The sequence below is a fragment of the Trachurus japonicus genome, chromosome 23, assembly GCF_045865225.1.
Source record: "Trachurus japonicus isolate A0001 chromosome 23, Traja_1.0".
Classification (NCBI taxonomy): domain Eukaryota; kingdom Metazoa; phylum Chordata; class Actinopteri; order Carangiformes; family Carangidae; genus Trachurus; species Trachurus japonicus.
This window is the reverse complement of record NC_140929.1, coordinates 17,269,791-17,293,095: the sequence shown is the minus strand read 5'-3', so window position 1 is coordinate 17,293,095 and position 23,305 is coordinate 17,269,791. Positions and strand designations below refer to the sequence as shown.

The window sequence follows — 23,305 nt, the reverse complement described above, 5'->3', positions numbered from 1 at the left end:
GGCCGGATTTACTAAGATCCCAGATAGCTGGCGCTATATTGTTTGCGTCCGCTACAATATTGTGAGTTTGGTTAGTGCACGCAAAACAGCTGATCTACTAAGAGTAACCCGCTAAATGGAAACACGTGCAAACCGCAATATGTAAATGAGGGTTTTGCGCGTGTAATCGTTTCCGCCATGGAGAGAGTGGACAGAGAGCTGGACGGACGAAGGGACAGAATGACATTTGATCCGATGCATACAATGACAGCATGTGTGTTCATCTCTCTCGCGCTCTGTTTAGATAAATAAACACAAATCGCTACAGGGCCCAACTCGTCATATAGTGACGAACAGGCAGCAGCTGCAGCGACAATCACACACCTGTAATATGTGTGTGTGTGTGTGCCGCCCATGATCGAGTGGATTAATAGAGAGCTCAGGTGGGACACACGGATCTAAACGCTCTGACCACTGACCAAATGGATCAAAGACGGGTGAAGGCAGCGGTGACGTCTCTCAGTCCGGGACCGGGACTGAGAGACGGAGCTGAGCAGCCAGGTGAGAGGAGAGGAAAGGAGAGGAGAGGAGAGGAGAGGAGCGCACTGCAGGACAGACGTGCCCCGTGCGTAACGGCGCGTAAAAGACCTTTAACACGGCTGAAAAACTGTTAGAGAATGACCCAGACGTGAGGAAATGCAGAGATGTAAGATCACGGGGCTCTGACAGGTATCAAATCAATAAACGCATAAGTTTTGGCAAAGTTGTATCAGTTAGTACATGGTTTTCAGACGTGGTGAATAAAGACGCAAAAACAGCCACCGCAATCTCTTCCTGGTTTGGTAAATCACATTGCGTGCGCTAAATAAATCGATTTGCATCTACTCCTCCCAGTATTCTGCACGTTCTGGCTGAAACACCCATATTTACATATTCATCAAGGCAAACACGCTAAATGGATCGCACGTGCTATTCTGCCCGTGTGAGGGACGCAATCCTCGGTGCGTCCGGTTAGTAGATCAGGTTCCACATGTGTTTGCGCGTGCAATCACGTTTGCACACGTTTTAATACACGCAAACCTTTAGTAAATCCGGCCCTGAGTGTCTTCACCCACGCCCGTGGAAAGGTGAAGGCGTGGCTTCAAGAGAAGTCTGAGGAAAGGGACTGGGACTTTTGACTTGTGTATTTTCCAAATGTGGCCTGACAGAACCATTTTTCCAGGATCTCGAACCCTACCTTTAAACAGTTTTCTACCAAACCAGTCAGACTAAAAATAGCACTAAGTGGGAAGTCTTAAGAACTGCACTCACACTGTAGCAGCTGCCCTGAGCAGATAATAGGCTACTGCCTGGCTGTGCGCATGAGAAGACCTTGTTTCTTTTACCTTCGTCTTGTGTTGGCTTTCTGCTACCATCTCTTGTGTTAGGGTCGGTTTTGACCTGTATCTTAAATCAGCTGTAAAATACACAAAAAACTATTTTTTTCATCCAATTTGTTTCTCATCTCTTGGTTACGTTGTTAGACTTCCATATCCATGAAAATGCTGGTTTTGCACTTATGATTTCAGTTTTAACTCTCATCATTGTTCTTATCGTTATAACCGGGTCGTAACCGACCCTAACAACCAGTGGCGGCCTTAGACATCTGGGGGCCCGTTTCAATATTTCATATGAGGCCCTACCCTGTTAAACATAAAACTATTTGCCAGCTATGTGCCCATGTGTCGCTGATGCTTTAAACCCTGAAAGGACGCAGTAAACGCACTATCCATGCATCAGCTACGCACAACACATTAAGTGTTAAAATCACTATCAGGGCAAGAAACCAGGACTTAGCAGAAAAAACGAGGACTGAAGTTGGTTTTCATCAAAAAGCAAAATCATTATGTACATTTTCAGACAAACTACAGGCTTTAACAATATTCTGAATTTAAATTGGCAACAAAAGTAATGAGAGCAAAGTGCTCCGTGTTATTTCAGCACCACGACCACGGACAAGAAAAGGACGAGACATGCGGACAGACAGACGTCTACAGGTGCTGCGGTGCTGCAGCAGCAGACAGACAGCTGTCTCCTACATTATTACAATCTGTAAATAAGCTGCCAATAATATCACATTTTAGTTGTGCTCTCGCTGTGTTTTATTTCTCTGTTAAGTTAGGACGTACTCATAGATCGCCTTGGAGGCATTTTAACCTGAGGAAAAAAAGAAAAGAGGAGGAAAGTGATTGACAGACGTCAATCATCAGGTTACGCAACTGGGCGCACGTCAGGAGGAAAGCAGGAAAAACAAAAGAAACGCTAAGAGAAAAGGAATAATACTGGGAGAAGGAAAACGAGGGTCTATTGTAGTTTGCGGCCGTTTTCAAAGCCTACGTTGTTATTGATATTTCCTGGCGTATTATTAATTAGGAGCGATTAGTGCCGTCGCGGTGTGGCATGACACGCGCATCAGTGGTTGTAGAGCGGATCAGGGGTCGAGTGTGTGACCGCACGGTGGACAGAGCTGTTTGTGTGTGTGGTGGATGTAGGCCTGTGTGTGTGTGTGTGTGTGTGTGTGTGTATGTTAAGGTGAAACCTATGAATTATTGTTCTGTCTTTTACTTGGTTGCTGGCAGCTGGGGGCCCCCCTGGTGGCTGGGGCCCGTTTCAATTGAAACGGTTGAAACATAGGTAAGGCCGCCTATGCTAACAACACAAACGTCATAATTTTAACCAGAGCATTTTAGAATTTTGTTTAAAAAAGTATTTTGTTTAAATATAGGTTCCTGACAAAGTCAAAAAGCCTCGAGGCATTAAAAATTGATGTGGTACTTTTATGCATTAAAAACCTAAAAACGGGTCAGTGGCGACCCCAACACAAGAGGAAGGTTAATCAGTGGAAGACCAGGAAATGTTCACCGGATGAAGCTTCTGTTTAGTTGAGGACTCAGTCACTGTAACAGGAAATTACTTTCTTAGAAACAAGAAGTATGCAGTATCATACCACTTAAGTGTACGTGTGTGTGTGTGTGTGTGTGTGTGTGTGTGTGTGTGTGTGTGTGTGTACCAGGGAGCTGAATTGTGGGGCCTGCCACAGCAGCCAGTCCTCACTGAGTGTGTACAGAGCCTTCTCTGTCACACAGTCCACGGGTCCTTTAGTGATCTGCTGAGTGAGGGTGCTCACCATCAGGAACAGGTGCTGACCAACACTTTCCTGCACACAGGGAGAAACAGGAAGTCAGTGAAGTCTGTGCAGTAAACCACCGTCACACCAGCTTCATACTGATAAGGAAGAATCTATTTATCTAATCTGTCTTTGACTCATACAGCTCACATGCTGCTTGCTTCCAAATCCGCTTTTTATCATCTAACAATATTTAAGATTTAAGATTAATATTGATTGATATTGATTCTATCCAGCAGACCTGGACAGAAAACATCACAGACAGTAAAGACTTCAGTAAAATACAAATACAGATACAAATGATGTCGTAGATGTTCACAACACTGCACAACAAATCAGTGCACTTCTCCTTAATGCGCTGAATATTATAATAACACACATCAGGAGTTACTCATCATAAAGACAGTGTGAGAGAGGAGCTTCAGCTTTGCACATATGATGTGTAACTATGTGTAACCCCGAAAATGTGAGAACTGACAAAAAAAATCTGTAATGTGCAAACTACTAGTTTTCGAATTTGCATAATACCATCCCTTTTTTCCCATCTGGTTCATTTGCATTTAAAGGGACAGGCACTGAAACCAGCCGTTCTGAACAGGGCTGTTTTGAGAGGATGAAAAGAGCTGTGATGTTTGATCCTTGGGGTATTATGACCACAGCATGTCACAGACATGTCTTTAAGACGCCTGGGAATTATTTCAATTTGTGGAAAAGGGCCATAATATGTCTCCTTTAATTTGCTGATGTTGGCATGACAACTGTTTATCATGTTCATCATGCTTTAGTTTATCATGACAGTATAAAATTATTAGCCACTACAGACATTCAAGATCATCTCATCTGATGGAAACAAAAGGAACTACAATTTTACCTCACAATGCTGCTAAAAGAAAAGGCTTCATGAGAGGATACTTCATCTGGGGACTGTGAATGTCTCCACCAAATGGATGACCATTAACTGAGTAAATACACAGTAGTTATGTGGTGATAGTGATACAAATACAAAGAGAAAGAGAGCAGTGACAGACCCGAAGGTAGCCATACAGGCATATGGACATCCAGTTGGTCAGCAGCTTCTCCACCGTGGACTCGGTGCGTCTCAGCAACAGTTTAGGCTGAGCGTTGCTGCTTTGCTGCATCAGAGCCTTCAGCAGAGTCTCCATCACCTCCGTCAGGTAGGACAGGTTCCCATGGAGCGCTACTGTTAGCACAGAGGCTAACGAACACCTGAAACACAGCAGAGTACAGTTAAAGAGTGAGTAATACCTGCTTATGATGCTCCAGGCTTCATGCTGCTGCTCACTGATGAGTCTAATGTTAGTCAGATTGTTTCTCAGAAATGACGTTAAAAACAAATCGGATGCCTCTTTATATTGTTTTGCTTTTCATGGAAAAATGTCTTTGCTGAATTCTAACTATTCTAACTAAAGAGGAACATTTCCTGCTGAGGCAGACAGAGCTCTGCTGTGGTTGCTCAGTTAACAATAAAGACCACTGAACCATGCGCCTAACCACCAACCCACATTTCAAGCCAGGTGTGGATGATGGGCCTTGATTCTCAGGATTTCTACTTTGATAAGACTCTTGGGTGTAACCATTATTGTACACTTAAATGTCACTGTGTGGCAGAACACACACAGACTTCGGGGCTGTCCCATTCTTAAATCCTCCCAGGACGGGGGTTTCAGTCCTATCAGTATAATGTTGAATTCACTTGCCCATCCTTCTACCTGGGACACATGGACTAAAATAAAACCTTTATGGAAGTGAGTAAAAAGGCCGTAACAAGACAGTGGCTCAGTACAGAACCTCCCCCACTATTACCCAATGGGATGTCATAATTAAAATTTCAAGCTATGGAACAAATTACTTTCAGTCTCAAGTTTTAACATGGACAGTGTACTGTCAGTATGAGTTATTTCAACAAACTACACTTAGATTTATTTTCCCATACTGTTATCCTTTTTTGTGCTTTTCCATTGTATTAACACTGTCTATATTCTGTCTGACAAACATGTGACAGTCAGACTGGTCCCAGGTCAGAATCTTGTTTTGCACATACAGAGTAATCCTGACAGAAAGTTCCTCAGGTCCAAAAAGGTTTAGATGTAGCTGGCAGCCAAAAAAGGCAACAGCATAGATGTGAAAAAGAAACAAATTAGAAGCATAAAAGATAAAGAGAGAGACTTGGAATGAGGAAGTAAAACTGTCGTACTGATAGCCAGAGAGAAAGCAGACAGAGAGAGGAAAAGAGAGCAGTGTACAGGTTTGGAGTCAACAGAATAAAATATGAACAGCAGACTTGTCTTTGATGGTGAAGCTCTTCTGCTCCTCCAGTGTGTGAACCATGGTGGTGAGGAAGAGCTGATTTTGAATCAGCCTGGACAAGCTCTGGCAGCCCTCATCAAGCTGAACCTTCACTGCGTCCTGATCCCAGATCAGACAACAACACAGACGTCACTGACTGTTTGACTGTTTATTTGTTGCATTAAGACTTGAAGCAGAGCTGGTGTCACACCTCACCTGACAGATGTCTCTGATACAGGACGTCATCAAAGAGTCACTCTGGGGAATATGAACAGAACAGAGGATGTGAATCTCAAGATGGTGTTTACAGCATCAGTTTATCTAACACCATCGTTCCGTACCTCAGGAAAAAAGATCCTGGAGGCAAAGTGCTTGTAGTCCAGGAAAGGAATCGCTCCGACGTTTTCCATCAGCTCAGCTTTCTCCGTCTGCAGATCCACGAAACCTGCAACACAGAGTTCAGTCAGGAAACTTTCTCAACTACAGACCATGACTGCCGAAAATACAAAGGTAAAGCAGGCTCAAAGATTATTTAGATGTGTGAGTTCATAGCATGTCCTTTATTTTTGTAGAATTATATAGAGGGAGCAGGAGGTAGCACCAAGCCTCCCTAACACATTTCTTTCTACAAAGCATGTGACCACTTTGGAGAAAGGAACAAACTCTGTCTGTGTGTGTATAAGTGGGAAGTTAGATAGTAAAACTAGCTTCATCACATCCATCATGCACCCACAATGACACCATCAAAGTTAGGTGTGGTAACACTTGCTTGTGTCTCTCGTTTTACATTTCCTTTGTTCAAATAAAAAGAGTGGACACACTAAACTTTGACCTGATGAGAACATTGGGTGGAAAGTTAAAGATTTCGAAAGAGTTACTACATGTTACTCTCTTCTACAGGAAGTTACTCAGGTCCAAAAAGACTGCCAGTGCCAGCTGTTGTAGTGCAACAGAGAAGCTGAATGTAAGTAACAGGAAGGAAATTCTAAACAAAACCCTCTGAAACTGACAATTATAGATAGGAAAAATAATGAGAGAAAGGAGGAAGATGAAACACTCAATGTGAATTAAAATAGACATGCAGTCTACAGCATATCAGAATAAAGATAATCATAATGAGGGAAACCTGAATGCACCACATTTATACAGTGGTTGACCATAATGGGCAATATAGGGGAAGTAGTGCATCAGAAGGATACATCCTCAGAGATAAAATGCATGGTTTAAGTAATGAGATGACTCATGGAACAATTTCAATGGTGCGCTGACAGCAAGCGGCAGCATGTCCTGCCTGCCGCCTACCTACCATTAAACCATGTTGCTAAAAACTATTCAAGAACTCGATCAGGGATTAGAGTGCCTACATATAGGATCAGAGACCAAAATAACCCCTAAATATCTCAGCTGAGGTGTACCAAAATGAGATTATGCTGCAGGATGAAAGTTTTGATATTTATCCAAAATTGACCCTGGTTGAACTGTCCAGGATTGGACGTCATTGTAAAAGTTTTCAGGAGATAAAAGCTCAATATTTGAAATATAAAATAAACACATTAGACTGTGTCTAGATACATTTTGAGAATGGCTGACCTTGTCTGATGTCATTCCTGATGTCCATCTCCAGGTCTTCCATCATCCTGTTCATCTCAGCAGTGAGCTTCTGCTGTTTGCGTCGGTAGAGAATCACCAACACTGTCAAGACAAAACCAGGCCAGCAAACAGAGAGTGTCTTTTAACGTATTAACAGATGTAGCATTTAGTTATTGTTGTTCTGACTTTGTATTTGCTTTTGGGCTTCTGTAGCTGCCTATGTGCTAAGCAGAAGTTAACCCAAGTCTAATGTAATGCCAGCCTCGTCATGTGTCTCTACACACAATATACACCATGCAAGTATATTACAACACCAAGAACTCCTGCTGCACTGAACTTTAGTGATGCCCCTGACTGTAATATATTGAAAGGTCTAAGGTTTGCCCTATGTCTCCTTGAGGGCGGTGAAATGGGTTAAATCATTATGTACTTACCGATGATGATGATGGGAATCAGCAGGAGGACAAGCAACATCAAAAGGGTCATTGGAGATTTTAGGTGCAGTCTTGCCGTCCCGTCCCCATAATTAATCTGTGAGAAAAAAATAACCACATTGTGTTTGAAGTGAGGTGTACACAAATACATGTTTAAGATTAGCAGTTGTCGCATAGAACAAACGTACTGCATTTTCGTATTTAGTGTCAGCTCAGCTGTGATCACCAAGCAAAGACAAAGTGGCATGATAGGCAGACATCTGTCTGTGTATCAGATCACAGAATGAAAATGTCACAGAAATTAAATGACTGTCAGTCAATAGTGACTTTTTCCAGCAGGTTGCACTGGTAGTAGGCTCCATGTAGGTATGCAGACATGCTTAGTCATCAAACGGGAAATTGGGGGAAGATTAAAGCCTCTTTCTCTTTCATTTCATTCAGCTGTCAGTCTCAAAGATGACAGATAACAATCAATCATAAATATATAAACAAAAGGCAGAAGTGCAGCAGAAAACTGTAACATGACACCAAATCTCTTCCAATTTCTCTTCAAAATTATTTCATCGATTAGTGATACATACGGACGTACTCACTCTACACAGAAACAACAGTACATCTCTAGCTCAAACAGTCACAAAGATATTCATTTGTGCACTCAGTTAAGCTGAAGGTTGTATCTGCCTCTGAGCCCTTAAGGGGATAAAGTTGTTTAAATTAGTTTTAATTTTCTAGGGGGCACTGTGGATCTTTTTGCCTCAATACCCAGATTGGTTTCTTCAGGTCAATACTCTTGTCAGTGTCACACATACTAAACATGGGGAAGTTGGGTGTGGGTTTGACTTTTAAAAATATGCCACGCTGCTTCAATCCATGGGTCAGAGAGGCAGACACTCTATCTACATTTTAGTCCAGGCTTAAAACCTTCCTCTATGACAGAGCTTTTAGTTAGGGCTGGTTCAGGTAGCTATGAACCATTTAGCTACGCTGCTATAGGCTTAGACTGCTGGGGGACACATCTGGTTACATGGAGCCCTCTCCTCTCCTCTCCTCATACACATTATCATTATCTGCTGCACCTTTTAGTTTGGCCTTGGTGTCTAACACTTTTGTGTTTCCACAGATCTCTCCAGAGCTCTATCCCTCTGCACCAACCACCGCCTCCTCTCCCTTGCTGTTAAACTGGCCTGCACTCCCTTCCCATGAACCAGTCTGCCATTCAGTACACCCATTACTGTAAGCTTGCCTGCCCTCCCTGCCTTTCCTCCCACCAGAAGCTGCCTTCATCAGCTCTTGCTTACTGACCAATTCCATGTCCATGTTTTTTCCATATTCCATGTTGTAAACTGTTTTCTTGTCTGTATAGCTGCCACGCCCATTGACGAAAAGACATCATCAAGGTCCTAATCACCAAGGTCTTAAAATGAAGTTCAACAAATATGAAGTCGATCAGATGAAACCCTGAAAGAAGTTCCTTCAAGTATGAGGTGTGAAAATTGCCACAAATGGCTAATGCAAATCAAAATGTCTGGCTTCCTGTTGAGTTTAGGACAAGGCTTCACCAGGCTGTTTAACACATCTTGATGTGTTCTCTGAGCCTACCAACTTTCATGCATGTAGGTGAAACACACATCAGCAGCTCAATTTTTGAAAAGTTTGAGGGAGTGCTTTCAGTACATTTCACCAATTTTTATGATGTAAGTATGGTGAGGTCTTCAAAAATGTGATTCCTTTAGACTGAAAATAAAAACACATTAGAAATACAGTAGGGATCCCTTGAGTGCATTCAGGCCCTAAAAGCTTCTATAGTCTCATCATCTAGATTCTTGTATTGTGACTGAAAGATTTACCTCTATCTCCTGGAATTTAGTGACAGGTGTGCTCTTGATGTCACAGGTGAAAAATTCAGACATGTTTTTGGTTTCTTTGACCACCATGATGCAGGGGTGCTGTTTCCCTCCATGGATACCAAACACTGTCAACTCTGCTGTGGTCATCTCCAGTCTGTCTGCCTTCTTCTGCAATGAAAACACAAACAAACGCTTAGAAAACACTTAGCCTACCTTTCTCCCTTACAGTACAGGTTAAATGAATGAATGAATGAATCAATTAATCAATCAATCAATCAATGAACAAACAAACAAGAGAGAGACAAATGTCAGGCCGCACCGGATTCACCCCACTATAAAAAACTGAAAAGCAATAGAACAGACAACCAGTGGCATGTGGGCTATAAACAGTGAGCAACATCTAAGTTCTCTCATGTATAATGAATAAAGAATGAAAATGCAGCCTAATAAATCTTGGTGGTTCTACAGATAGAGGGAAGACAAGATGCCCAAGACCTCAGCTGTGTGTGAACACTTTATATTGAGCAACGACAATGTGCAATTTGAAAGTGGCCAACCACAGAGAGGCAAAACAAAACATCAAAAATGATAAATCACACCAATACTCTAAGTAGATTTATGTTTGAGAGTGTAAATGGAGAAATGTCTGAGACCCTCCACGCTTTCCAAGTTGCAAATGTTGTGTTTTTTGTTTTGGGGATGTGAAATGTAAAGAACATGTAAATATTCAACTCGCGTGTGTGATGACAGCATTCATTACCTCTATAATGATGCGCACAACGTCTCCTTTCCTAGTGGATGTGTAGCCGGTGAACTTGGGGTCTGGATAGTAGGTGATGCTTGTGGAGCAGGACACCGTTTCATTGGCTACTTTAAAAGACACCACACTGTTCAGAGGGTTCTGAGTGTGTCCGGCTGCAGGTGAGTCATAGGTGAGAGTCTGCAGAAAATTAAACAAACATTATGTGTCAAAATGATCCATGTCAGAAGTTTAGAGACACTTATGATGAAGTCATTGCAACGTTTACTAGGATTAAATGTCTTTTAAATGTAAAATGTATATGTACCCGGGTGTACCCATGGAACTACACTGTTGTAATGAGACACAGCTCAATATTTGTGCATGAGACGCTGGTTGATGTAAAACATCTAAAGGATATATTATGATGATGATGATGCCACAGGACATGATTATAATATGCATGTTGTGATACAATGTGACACTGTAGTGTAATGTAGAATGATCTAAATCACATGACATAATGGACCAAAGATGTTTGATCACCAGACTCACCTCATAGCTGCTGTTTCTAGGAAGTTTGATCTCCTGAGGGGCGTGGCTGTGGGTCACCCGCTCCACAAAGTCCAGGTGAGAGCCAGTGAGTGTGATCTTCCTCTTCCCACTGCAGAATACACAGCAACAGCCAATCAGAGGTGCACATTTAATACAAAATCTCTACGTTTGTTGGGGATGTAGTGGTAAATACTAATTAAAAGTCATTTTACAGAAATATTTAATAGACATCAACTTCTGTTGGTATAAAACTAGCAAAACCCTCTCTGTTATAATGCTTCTTTACCAATGGCTATTGGAGCAATTGTGTTTTTCATGTATGTTGGTGGTAGTTGGTGAGGTGCGAACAGAAAGGCAGAAGTGTCATTTTTGCTTGCTTCAGTCGAAAGGGGAAGTGGTGAAAGACACAGCTTTTAGGAAGTTGTGCTTTCCCCATCATTTGACCCTCAACCCATAACTGTTACTTAGTGACACTGTGACCTGGGACCAAGAATACATCTAAGAGATACTTGACTGCTCAAATTTTCACTGCCTGTTCTGTCTGTGCTGCAATATCTGATATGATAACTTTGGAGCAATCAATCTTTCTTTATAAAGACAATCAATCTTTCTTTATAAAGACAATGCTGCCACATGCTGAAAGTATGAATCAGGTAATGTGATCTGGTCATGTGATATAATAAGTTCATACACCATACTGATCTGCCAGATGGTGGTCGCATCTCTCTGTCCTTCTGTTAATACTCTATCAACATACTTTAGTGCTGTTGACTCTGACTTCACTGGCAACGACAGGGAACAGCAAATCTGAATGAGATCAGAATTTCCACTGTGACAGTTATTCAGTATCATGCATCATCTTTGTGTGTTTATTATTAGTAGTAGTAGTATTGTAGTTGTAGTAGTTGTTGTCATTAATGTAGTTGTAGCAGTAGTAGTTGTTGTAATAGTTGTAGTTGTAGTAAGTGTAGTATTAATTGTTGTCGTAGTTATTGCAGTTGTTCTCGTTGTAGTTGTCGTAGCAGTAGCAGTTTTAGTAGTAGTGGTACTAGTAGTTGTAGTTAGGGCCACGGGGCAAGTGCACTGGGCACTGGCTCCTACAGCTATGAAATAGCTGCAGGGACGTAGATCGCGAAAAAACTGTGCAAAATTTTGCATTGAAGTCAATGGGACGGGCGAAAAAAAAGAGCGAAAAAGAACAATCATTGGAGTTTTACAAACATCTACTGCTCAGGCATACTTTCACCTAGAGACTTCATTTGAACTTTAAACAGTAGACACAAGTCTTGTGTATTGCCGTATTATTCCACGTTTTGATCGCTCGTTTTTGATCAATCCCTGATCAATGACCATGATCATTTTTGGAGAAATTATGAGATTATAATGGGTGTGTATTGCACGGAATGTTCGTGTCAGAGTGGGTGACATCATCGGTTAGAGTGGGAGAGAACCCATTTCCAAACTCGGCCCGGCCACAATTTACACTCTACACACGTGATTTTTTTCCAAATTTGTAGACAATCTTGTTATCTCTCTCACCATGTGCTCAAAATATCAGAGAGACTTACAGAATTTGAATTGTCAGCCTCTAAGTGCCGCCACGTCTGTCTCTGCTCCTCATTGACTCCAATACAAAGATTTTCTTTGTATTGGAGAAGCAGAAGCAGAACGGACCCCTGTTTTAAAATTGCCAGTGTCTCCAAAATATTTACTGTAGAAACACCAAATCGTACCAAATTTTTCAGGAAGTCCTTACAGCAATGTTGATCTGTGTTTTTTTCTGATAGGAGTTACCGTTTTGTCACAGTAAGCCTTATGCGAGACCAGTGCAGAGTCGGGAAATCCCTCTTTTTCTTGACGTTTCTGTCTGTCTCAGCCTGGGGGGCCTCTATCGTCATTGGCAACCACCTCAAGTTGCCGTGGTAACCTCTGAGCCTCAGGCCAGAGCTTGTTAACTTTATAAACAATCCACCTGGAGCTCGTTAACATGTTTATAAACAATCCATGGAGCCACACACACCAACACATACAGGTAGCTTCATGTGATTACAGTTACGCACTCCTCTCCCACACACACAAACACGCACAGATAACTTCATGTGAGATACACACACACACAGACACACACAAACACCAGCACACAGGTGACTTAATGTGGTTACAGCTCCTCCATATCAGTGCTCAGTGAAAGATGATCATGTGTCTGTCTGATCAGCTCTGTCTTGACCTTAAGATCATGGGTTTGATTCCCATGTTGACAGAGATGGTATGCCCGGCAGTAGCCCCCCCGTGGTCCTATCAAAATTTCCCAGAGGCAATTTTCTAGTTGTATTTGTAGTTGTTTTTTCATACATTCAATCAGCATTTTGTCAAAAGTAGCCACAAATCAAACGTACCTGACCCAAGAGCTGGTGGGTGTGCTGCTGGTGCACAATGGCGCTGACTGGTACGTGATGTTTTTGTTGCCATGACAACTGCCGTCTGGGAGGACAGCACATATTTCGGCCGAGCCTTTAGTGTCTGTACTAAGGATGTGGAAGGTCAGACTCACACCTGTGTTGTTCCAGACAGGAGATCTGAGCGAAGCACACACAGGAAGCTCATGAATGTTTAACATCATCACAACAATATTAACACAGAAACACTGAAGCAGGAAAGTCCTCCTTCTAAACCTTCTAATATGGTGATTCTACTGGAGACTGGGGATGATTTCAGCTAGCTGTGTACGTGTTGACACTCTAACCACCACCATCGACACACTCAACACCCTGCTAGTGGTGCAACGGATCATTGTTGATTCGTGGTCGGTTTGGATCCCTCTCCACAGATCATCACGCAAGTGGTCTGCAGATTGGTTGATGAAAAAAAAAGTTGTGCGTGTCGTGTAATGTGACAAAACATAGGCGCACATCTCAATATTATCATTAGATAAATAATAGTACTGCAGTCTTCAGAACACTGATCATTTGATACAGAGGAAGAGGTACCAATGAAAGATTCTATATTTATAGTATTTAATTATTTTCTTATATGTTGACAGTTTTCAGTTGCAACATCTGATTTCCTCCATTCAGATAGTCCACCTGAATTGGGCTTTGGGATGAAATTTCACCTAAAATGCACTATAACCTTAACAGGTGAACTTAATTTGACTGTCTCTAAACTTTGAATGCATATGTCCAACTGTTCAAAGTTTCAGTACTTAACATAACATACTGTTCTCTAACAAGGTGATTAACCACAAACATTACAAACAGTCCTCTTCATCATGCTGAACTATATATTTTACTACCATATATTTCATATAACAAATGTTTCAAGTGAGAAGAAAGTGTGTAGGAGTTTCTCTACTTGTCTATGTATTTTACCTGAAAGTCGAATATCCCTAACTTTTTGTGAGTAGTGTATCTAAGTTAATGTGGTCATTGTGTAGCTAAGAAAACTGCAACAAGTGATGCACCCCTCCCCAGTCTCACTCTATTGCATAATATCAAGGCCGTAAACAGATTGATTGATTGATTGATTGATTGATTTAACTTTAATATCCCCAAGGGGGCAATTCAGTGTACAACAGCAGAGGAGGTGTTTAACATAGAAAACAGCAAAAAACAAACTCTTAAACACATAATTCAACAGTTACTCTGGGGAATTAGCAACAATTCCTAAATCCCTGAAGCAGGAGCTCACTAAGCTTTAATTTTTACTTTCCAGTTTATAATCAGTTTAACAAATTCTGACCATGCAATGATGCTGAGAAGCAAAATGTGTGTGTGCGGTTTTCATTTTAAAGGGAAACACCACATTATTCCTGAAGCTGATGAATCAGCAGCTGCTCCACTGATAATGAATATTTTGAGCCTACATGTAGATAAACTGTATCATGTAGCTTCTACTGTATAGCATGGATGAACCAGATGGGAGCCTCATTTCCTGGCTTCAGGAAAGACACACAATCATATGTATTGCTGGACAATCACTGTGATGTCAGTACTGGCAGCGTTTCCTTATAACACTGCTGTGTTTCTGATGTCTTACACATAATGTCAGTGCTAACAGGCTGTAAAGGGACTCACTCTCGTGGAGAACAGGATTCAGTCAGGATCCTCACTCTGGTCACATGACTGAGGTTACGACCTGTCAACACTGCGTGGTTCTTGCCATGGAAGGACACGACATTGGGAGTGATGGAGAGGATCTCTGGCTTCTGACAGTCACACACACAACATTAATCGTTTTAATATTTATCACCCTTGTAAAGAAGGTGTCAGAGAAGAGTGTGTAGGTGCTGAGCTTCAGACTCACAGAAATGTTCATCACCAACGTCCCCGACTGACAAACACTGACCTGCAGGAGGAAGGAGGGGAAGTTCAGCAGGTTAGAGGTTTCACTCTTAAAGTATTATTAGTATTCCAGTTTAAGTCAGTGTAGCTCAGCCCTGAAGAACAGTAGACAGCACCTAGCCTGAGGTTTATACCTGCACAGCATAAAGCTGTTTTATGTGCATGTAGTACACATGTGCAGAAACAGAACAGGGGACATTTTGGTCAAACCAATGCTTGACTGAACAGATGAAGCCAGTCAAAGACACTAAGGCTGCAGCTCTGAGCACAACTGGAGTCAAGTGAAGTGTGCTAACTTTAGCTTCAGCTTGAAAGGCATGTTCCTTATATGTACTAACTGTAGGAACCAAACCCAGGTCTCTGTGTTAATGTGTCTGGAGCTGATTTAAAAACCAGAAGACCATTAAAATGATCAGCTGAGATGGCAATGATTTCTTACATGCATTCACAAAAATTATATTAATAAGAAGAAATGTGTTCCATGTTCAAGTGTTGAATTTCAAAAAGATCCAACAACCCATGCAAATGTGAAAAAAGAACATTACAAGACTTCTGCAGGGCAGTGTAATGACGGACTGGACCTGAGAAACACTGGACTTCATCTTCACCTCTCAGGATATTTAGAGATATAGTTTGTGTATTGATTGAGGCATGGTGTCTAACCTCTGAGATAAACAGTGTTTCCACTTCATTCATTCAGTATCTGCACACTGCTGCTGCTAGATTATGAGCACTACAATTTCCCACATATAACACTAATCAGTAATGATTTAACTCATGCAGTGTGTGAACACAACAACATTATCTTGGAATTGTTAAGAGACAAATGCACAAAATCCTCCTGGACCCTCCTCATTCATCACCATTAGAGCAGTGCTCATAGGTTACAGTTCAGCCACCGCATGCACATAAACAAGATGCTGTTGTAGTTTGTATGTTTACCTCCAGAAATTTAACAAATGTGTGGAAAATATAAAAGTCAGTGTAACATTAAAGAAAAAGGCATAATTACATTCCTCTCTCCTTGATTGGCCCAGGTGCAGCGGTTATTGCTCCAGCCACATCCAGCGCTGATACACTGCTGACACCTGTGGAGAAAACAAACACACCAGCATGAAGATACTGGTGTCATTAAAACACTAGAAATATGGAGCACAATGAACTGACTGAACACAAACATGACCACATAGACCTATGTTTGGTGGCCGTGAACAGAGAGGTTTTAGTTGTTGTTATTAGATCATTAATCCACAGTAAGTGTGGTCATGAGGTCAAAGTGGTGGTGGACTCACAGGACAGAGGTCGGTGGTCCGCTGATGTCAGAGCAGTTGGTCAGCGTCAGTGGTTCCAATAACTGCACTGACCCAAGTCTAATTCTTACATGGACTTTCAGACCTGACGTACAAACAATGAGAATTTCAATTGGAGTCAAATAGTTCTGTGTCATCATTTTCAGTGACAGTACCTGTGTTTACACCACACAATGACAGAAGTGAGTTTAATATTGTTGAATCTGCTGATCATTTATTACATAATACTGACCTTCAGTTGGAAGTATGCTCTCAGACAGTGTACAGGTGCACTCTGGGAATGCTGGACGAGAGCAGTTACTAAGAATCGACCCAGGGAACTGACAGGCAAATTTGGACAGAACCTCCTTCCCTGCAGTCAGGTGTGTCTGGACGTTCAGTGTGAGCTGAGGAAGGTCAAGTTGTGAGTGTTTAAATCACAAATCACTGACACTCAACTGATTAGAGACACAACCTTGCTGTTCCTCTTTACCTGGCCAGTTGGGGCCTTTGAGACACTATGAGAAATCATTTTCTGTTGGTGATCACCAGGAATGGATACCCAGTCTGAACCTCCACAGTCCTCTTCAAAGGTGCAACTAGGAAGAAATATAGTAGATCAAGGTCAATGCTGTCACCAGAAGAGGGGTTAAACTTGTTTCAATGTGATTAGAGATGTTCTAAGACATCAGATGCAGGTGAGTCTCTGACCTTGTACCCTTACACCACACACAGTCTGGATCCTGTGCAGACCAACAATCCTCTAGATTTGTGTGTGTGTTACACTTTGCCACAGGCACACGCACCATCTAGAACAAAACACTGACACTCAGTAACAGTATGGTATGGCTTCCATAAGTCTCCATCCTTCACTGTGTTACCTGTACAGTGCACTCACCTGGTTCTGAAACGGCACATACACATGCTTACGATCCACTGGATCCAGCAGTATTTTGGGAAACAGTGGGCGGTCCCGGTTGGCCCTATAGAGCACTGTGGGACAAGTTGTGCGATAGTCCTTATCCACAGCAAGCTGACAAAGACAACAAAGCTGAGGTCACGTTTCTGATTAACTGAGCTGCTGCTGCTAATGATGTCTGGGAGTTTGGCTCGACAGTTATCCGTCCCAGGAATCCCAAGAAGGTGAAGCATGTCCAATACTCTATGCTGAAACCTGTATCAAACCTTTACCTATACCTACATTACCCTTAAGAGTTGACCCTGACACTCTCACACACACCATGTGACAGGATCTGTGAGGTGTTCAGGCCTTTCTGTGATGGACCGGCTGACCAAGTTCCTCAGGTGAACCCTGTTAATTCTAATGACCATCAACTGACTTCCTGCAGCACCCTGTGAGGATAGACCAAGTGCCTTCAAGACCACCTAGAAACCCACTGGTGTTGCAGGGTGCAGGTTCCAAACACATAACTTATTTTAGGCCATCAGAGTGTGAGTAGTAATTATAATATTGTATGATAATCATATAATATATTTGTAATATAATATTGTTTAATAAAATGAGGTCATATGGTCTTTTTATACAGGAGGGCAGATCTGTATAATTTATGTAATGAAAACTGTTTTTGTTGAAGGTGTGTTGAAAACTTCATGCTTGTGCTTGTGTTGCGTGTTTGTCAACCTGTGACTTCCACTGCGTTGCCTCACTTTACCATTTACTACTACACAGGATATGATGTACTGTACACACATTTTGTGCTGCTCAGGGTAAATAGTTACACAAACCCATGATGATTAGTAAGCATCTCCTGACCACTCACCCATCTAAGGAATATATTTGGGAATAAATCAAGAAAATTGGGGAAAAAAACTGAATGAATTTGATATGTCTAATACGTAAGCACTCATCCTATAACCAACAACCTGTAGCTCATAACTGCTTAATTATAGGTCTACACCTCATCCACAGTTACATCATCTTAACAATAAAGGTAATGAGTGGACAGCCCTTAGGCCTCAGCTGAAGAGCTGGAAGAAATAAACTTGCAAAGCTTTATAAACAATTATGGAGGTGAACTCAGCATGAAAGAGCCTATTGTGTCTAGCTGAGGGTTACTGCAGTGTTCTCAGACTCCTGTTTAATTCTTCAGTCACGTGAGTGACCGTTTACAGCCAGTGCATGCACAATATTTCATTTTTATCTGAGAGAAGGAAAGAAGACAGAGGGTGTTGATGTTATGGAGAACAGGCAGACGTTGCTGACTGTGTGTGTAACTGTCCTCTACGGTCAGTGTGTTTGCCCCGTGGCCCTAACTACATACAAGAAGTTTATGATTCTAATGTAGACTTGGGAATAAGACACAACTTCAAACTTAGAACATCATTGCCACTTAAAAATTTAGTCTGCAGCCATGTTTAAAACTCCAGGTTTTAAAAATGATCTGTTATGAACAAAACATGGTTAAACACTCATTTTTGGGCTCTTTTAGTTCATATACAGATTCTACATAACAACATAAAGAGGTAGCCCTGGTGAAGGCAGTTCTGATACTGACATAGGTAGGTAGGTTTTTGATTCAACTTTTCTTTATCCAATTACAGATGTGTAACCTTCTACTCACCTTAATGAGCTGCCCATCTCCTGTTCCAATCAAGAAAACCATCCAGGTCTTCTTCCTCACTGCCAGCACAGAGGTCATGTGGTTCTTCCTGAACAGCACTGCCCTCGGCTTCAGGATCTTTGGCTGTCACACACAAACACTGATCAATTGGATCCAAAGAACTTCAGTGTTGTCCTAACTAACTTGTAGATCAAGTCCACTGACTGAAGCCATGCATCCCTTATAATTTACTTATAATATCATAACTTGTGCATTGATGATGAACTTCTATCTGGATTTTACTTGGACAAATTAAAAAAAAATACTCTTAACAAATGGAGCTGTGCTACAGCTTTGTCACACTTAATCACTGAAATAGTGATGACCTGCTGATAATGAATCAGTACAAGTGTGCAGCTACAGTTGGTCTAACTGACAAGTAGATTACTGTAGTCTATAGCTTAATGAATTGACTTGTTACCTCGTTACCACCTGGATTGATATAGAGGTCTGGATCTACACCTGCCGCTCCGCTGAGGTCAGGGCTGAGCTCAAACACAACCAGCTCGGTGTTGGTTTGTCCTGAGCTCACACTGAACACTCCGCTCCACAGCTCCGGTGATCCCGGCCCGTTCGGGATCACTGAGGAGGCCACAAGTCTGTTATGTCCTCCGTCCTCAGAGACGCTGAGGACCGCGCCCCGCAGCGAATTGAGAGTCTCAATCTTGTTGGTTTTAACCTCGAGCCAAAAGAGACGGACTCTGTTTCTTGTTGGGACGTTGGACAGCAGATATATAAATGATCTGATCTGAAACCCGTCCACAAACTGCAGCTCTTGTTCACTGATGAACTCCGGTGCGCTTTCACGTCCATTGTGAGAGAATATTCCTCCTTTCTGATTTTCATTTGTGTTGTGAAGGTTGATAATTTTGGTGTCAGAAGGACAGTCGTCCTTCTGCTCATCCTGCTTCTTCTCCCCCTGCTGCTTCTGTATCGCGGTCTGAATGTAAAACTCTTTGGTCGGACCCTCGTCCACAGTCACCAGGAACGAGACGGACCCGCTGCTGTTGCGCCCCTGTGGACCCACCTGGATGAACTCCCGATACACAACCTTAGATATGTTCCTCAGGTCCAGAACTTCGCAGTACCCACAGCCATGGTCGATCACCCCGCAGCTGATCAGAGTGTCATCCGCAACAAACGGCAGCAAAACGTTGACTCTGAACGTTGTGTTCCCCTGCGCCGGGTCAGAGAGCCGGTCAAACTGCGCTTCATCCCCGCTCTTCAGGACTCCTCTGAGGTTCACACTCTGGACCAGATTCAGGTCGTGGCTCAGCCGGTACAGCTTCTCCTCCGTCGCGATGTAAAGCGAGCTGTTGGCCACGGCGATGTGACGGATGTCTTCGTTAAAAGTAAAGTCTCCATCCTCCCCCCCGCGGCACCGACCCGGTTCTCCCCAGAGTAATAACAGCAGACCAGGCAGTAGGATCATTTTCTAGCAGCGATGGCAGCTTTAAAGTGGGGAAAGCTCACGCACTGACGGCGCGCATGGCTCAGTGTCAGCAGGCTCCAGAGACTGGTGCGTTAGAGCGCAGTAAAAAGAGAAGTGCATCAAGTGGGAGGGAGCAGCCATCAAAAGGAGAAACTCCTTATGGTCCGGACCACTTGTTCCACTCAGACCAGTCTTCAACAAAGTCTGAAAGGTGTTAGTGAAACTCTGTCGCAAGTGAGACGATGAAAGTGTGTGATTAATAAATCCACTTTATAAGATAATATCCATCTTCAGGACCCAACCTTGCTATAATCCGATACATATATGTTTTTTGTCCATTAATGTGCACTGTCCCATTCAAATAAACAAATTAAGTAAAGTAACTGCAGTCACGATAGCGGAGTATAGGCCTATATGCAAGCGCGCTCTTGCCCACTCCACTTTTACAGCAAGACGATATCAGTCAAAATATCAACTGACAATCCAGTGACAGCATCAAGTGAACGCCACAGCAGCCCCGTGGAAAATGAAGAGGACTTGGGTGACATCTAGCGTTCTAGCTTTGGGTCATAGAATTTTATTTGCTGACATGAACTAGATCCCACTGACTAAATAGCCAAATATACTGAGAATGGCACCCAGGTCAGACTATGGCTGTCAAAACATTTTTTTTTTTCTGTTCTCAGAGAGGACAGGAGAAGAGATGAGACAGCTCCTGAAGCTCACAGCCCTGCAATGAGATGAGATGCACAGAAACAAGGCGACAAAACACTGTAGAAGCAGCTTAAGTGCAGCCATTTATAGAGCTAAATACTGAACGATTCATTCATGCCTTAATTTAATTTTAAACCAACTGAATGGCTGCCATGCGCCTTAGTTTAGGCTCCTGTTACATTTAACATTGGTCTGAAAAAGGTCTTCATCCTGACACATGAAGCCCTTAATAGGCAAGGACCAAGCTACATTGACCCTGAGACCCTGACCCTAAGATAAGACCCTGCTTAACTAATATTTATCAACCTCCTAGAACACTGAGATCAGATTCCTCAATTTTACTGTCACTGTTAGACAGATCATGGAGAAGGAGCTCACAGACTAGTGACTATAACAGAAAGTCAAGGAAATTTTATTTGTATGGTCCTTTTTTTTTTTTTTTTTTTTTTTACAAACAGTTTGTCTCAAAGGGCTTTACACAGCATCATAACAGCATCCTCTGCCCTTAGACCCTCACATGCACTGAGGGAAAACTCCCAGAAAGCCTTTTAATAACAGGGAAAAAATTGGAGAACCTCAGGATGAGCAACAGAGGAGGGATCCCTCACCCAGGACAGGCAGACGTGACATAGATGTTGTCAAACATCTATGTCACAGACATTGGCCCAAGAACTGACATCTCTGCATTGTTGGTGAACGAGTAAGTGTGGTATATTCAATAAAAATGTCTAGATCACCCACATTAATAGCATCATCGTGGACCCCTTAACACATAGTAAAAAACAAAACAAAAACAAACAAAAAAACAGTTGTCTACATTAATGTTACAATCTACATTTTGTAATAAACAAATTATAAGTATTATTTGATATGACCAAGACACCTAAAAACAAAAACACAACAGTTTTCATCAATTTACAAGCAAGTGGGCAACACACATAATTGGAGTGAATGGGTATTCTGGGCACTTTTGCAATACCCATATCCTGCCACGTGGGGCGCATGAGGCTTACCACGGGACTCAACAAAAGTGATGTTACTCTCTTATTCCAGTGCTCTAATACAGACAAGAATACAGTTTACAACACAGAATATGCAAAACATGGAAATGGTTAACAAGAGCTGATGAAGGCAGCTTCTGGTGGGAGGGAAGGCAGAGAGGGCGGGCCAGATCCTCGTGCACCTCATTACTGGATGTATCATTTACCTTTGTACAGTCTTCATCACACCCACAGATTTTGGATGGACACTGAATATAGAGGGGCAGCCCTCCGGGCATGGTAAACATTTGCATGGAGAATCTGCTGCTCTTTGCCTGGCCATTGAGGGAGAGCCAGCAGAACGTGTTGTCAACAGGAGTAAGATACAACCACTTTCATCATCACTGTCACTCTGAGCAGCTAAAGCAGATCAAATATTGAATACACTGAAAAGCAAAAGCCAATGACACAACAGTAAATACCAAACTGACAAAGTCTAACTGAACCTGTCCTGCAGAAGAACCCCCTGGACAGTGTCCTGTGGGTTGGTGCTCTCAGTGGCCCAACACGAGTCCACCTGCACATCTCAGGGACAATTTTTTCATATACTGTAGGGTGGCCAGGTGGGGCCACTTAAAATCTTGGGGTGGCACACCAAAACTCAAAAGCCATAATTTTGGAAATTTAATGATTCTATTAGGCTATTATTAAAGCAGAAGTAAGTGGTCCGGTCGTTTTCGCTAATGCTGCGTTCCAGGCAGGCTTTTGAAATCGTAAATTACAGCTTCAAGTCACAACTTACGACTTTGTAGCGTTCCAGGCAACCCACTCGTGTTTTTCCGACCTGTTTTACCGGTGAAAGTCACTATAACGGCCACTCGTAACTTCCGACCGGTGAACTCGTACCAGATCGACCTGGTACGACTTCACGGTCGGAAAAATACGAGTTTCCTTGAACGCACCATAACAGTCCTCGTCCCTACGTCGCCACATTCACGGCGTCCCTTGGCTGCACACACAGCCCTGCATGCCGTTCTCTCTCCTCATTGGATAAAAACTGTAGGATACGATAAATGTTTTCTCCTCGGCTCAGAGCAGAGCAGAGTGACTGACAGACCCGTGTTTCAGACCAAACACTCTATGTAAGTGATTGCTGTTGGAAGATATAACTATTTAAGACTTATATTAACACAAATATATCACTTACTTCTGCTTTAATATTATCATTATTATTATTTTATACTGTAGTATATAGGCTAGAAGTAGACTCGACGGTGCTTCAGAGGCTGAAAATTTTGACTCATCTGATGAG

At 42.4% G+C, this 23,305-nt stretch overlaps 1 protein-coding gene across 1 annotated transcript in view; it reads right to left on the bottom strand.

The window, feature by feature from the left end:
• plxnc1 (plexin C1) overlaps positions 1-20,567 on the bottom strand; it is a 30,941-nt gene extending 10,374 nt beyond the window's left edge. Inside the window, exons 1-21 of the mRNA XM_085769001.1 lie at positions 19,289-20,567; positions 18,829-18,951; positions 17,145-17,279; positions 16,958-17,055; positions 16,740-16,845; positions 16,500-16,653; positions 16,250-16,352; positions 15,970-16,045; positions 14,920-14,961; positions 14,691-14,821; positions 13,014-13,193; positions 10,618-10,726; positions 10,084-10,263; positions 9,324-9,491; positions 7,477-7,573; positions 7,043-7,144; positions 5,794-5,897; positions 5,669-5,710; positions 5,448-5,572; positions 4,174-4,372; positions 3,029-3,175 (exon numbers count right to left, since the gene is read on the bottom strand). Of these exons, the coding sequence (XP_085625127.1) occupies positions 3,029-3,175; positions 4,174-4,372; positions 5,448-5,572; positions 5,669-5,710; positions 5,794-5,897; positions 7,043-7,144; positions 7,477-7,573; positions 9,324-9,491; positions 10,084-10,263; positions 10,618-10,726; positions 13,014-13,193; positions 14,691-14,821; positions 14,920-14,961; positions 15,970-16,045; positions 16,250-16,352; positions 16,500-16,653; positions 16,740-16,845; positions 16,958-17,055; positions 17,145-17,279; positions 18,829-18,951; positions 19,289-20,299 (3,432 nt within the window). The 5' untranslated portion in view covers positions 20,300-20,567. The remainder of the gene's footprint in view (positions 1-3,028; positions 3,176-4,173; positions 4,373-5,447; positions 5,573-5,668; positions 5,711-5,793; positions 5,898-7,042; positions 7,145-7,476; positions 7,574-9,323; positions 9,492-10,083; positions 10,264-10,617; positions 10,727-13,013; positions 13,194-14,690; positions 14,822-14,919; positions 14,962-15,969; positions 16,046-16,249; positions 16,353-16,499; positions 16,654-16,739; positions 16,846-16,957; positions 17,056-17,144; positions 17,280-18,828; positions 18,952-19,288) is intronic.
• Positions 20,568-23,305: the final 2,738 nt, after the last annotated feature.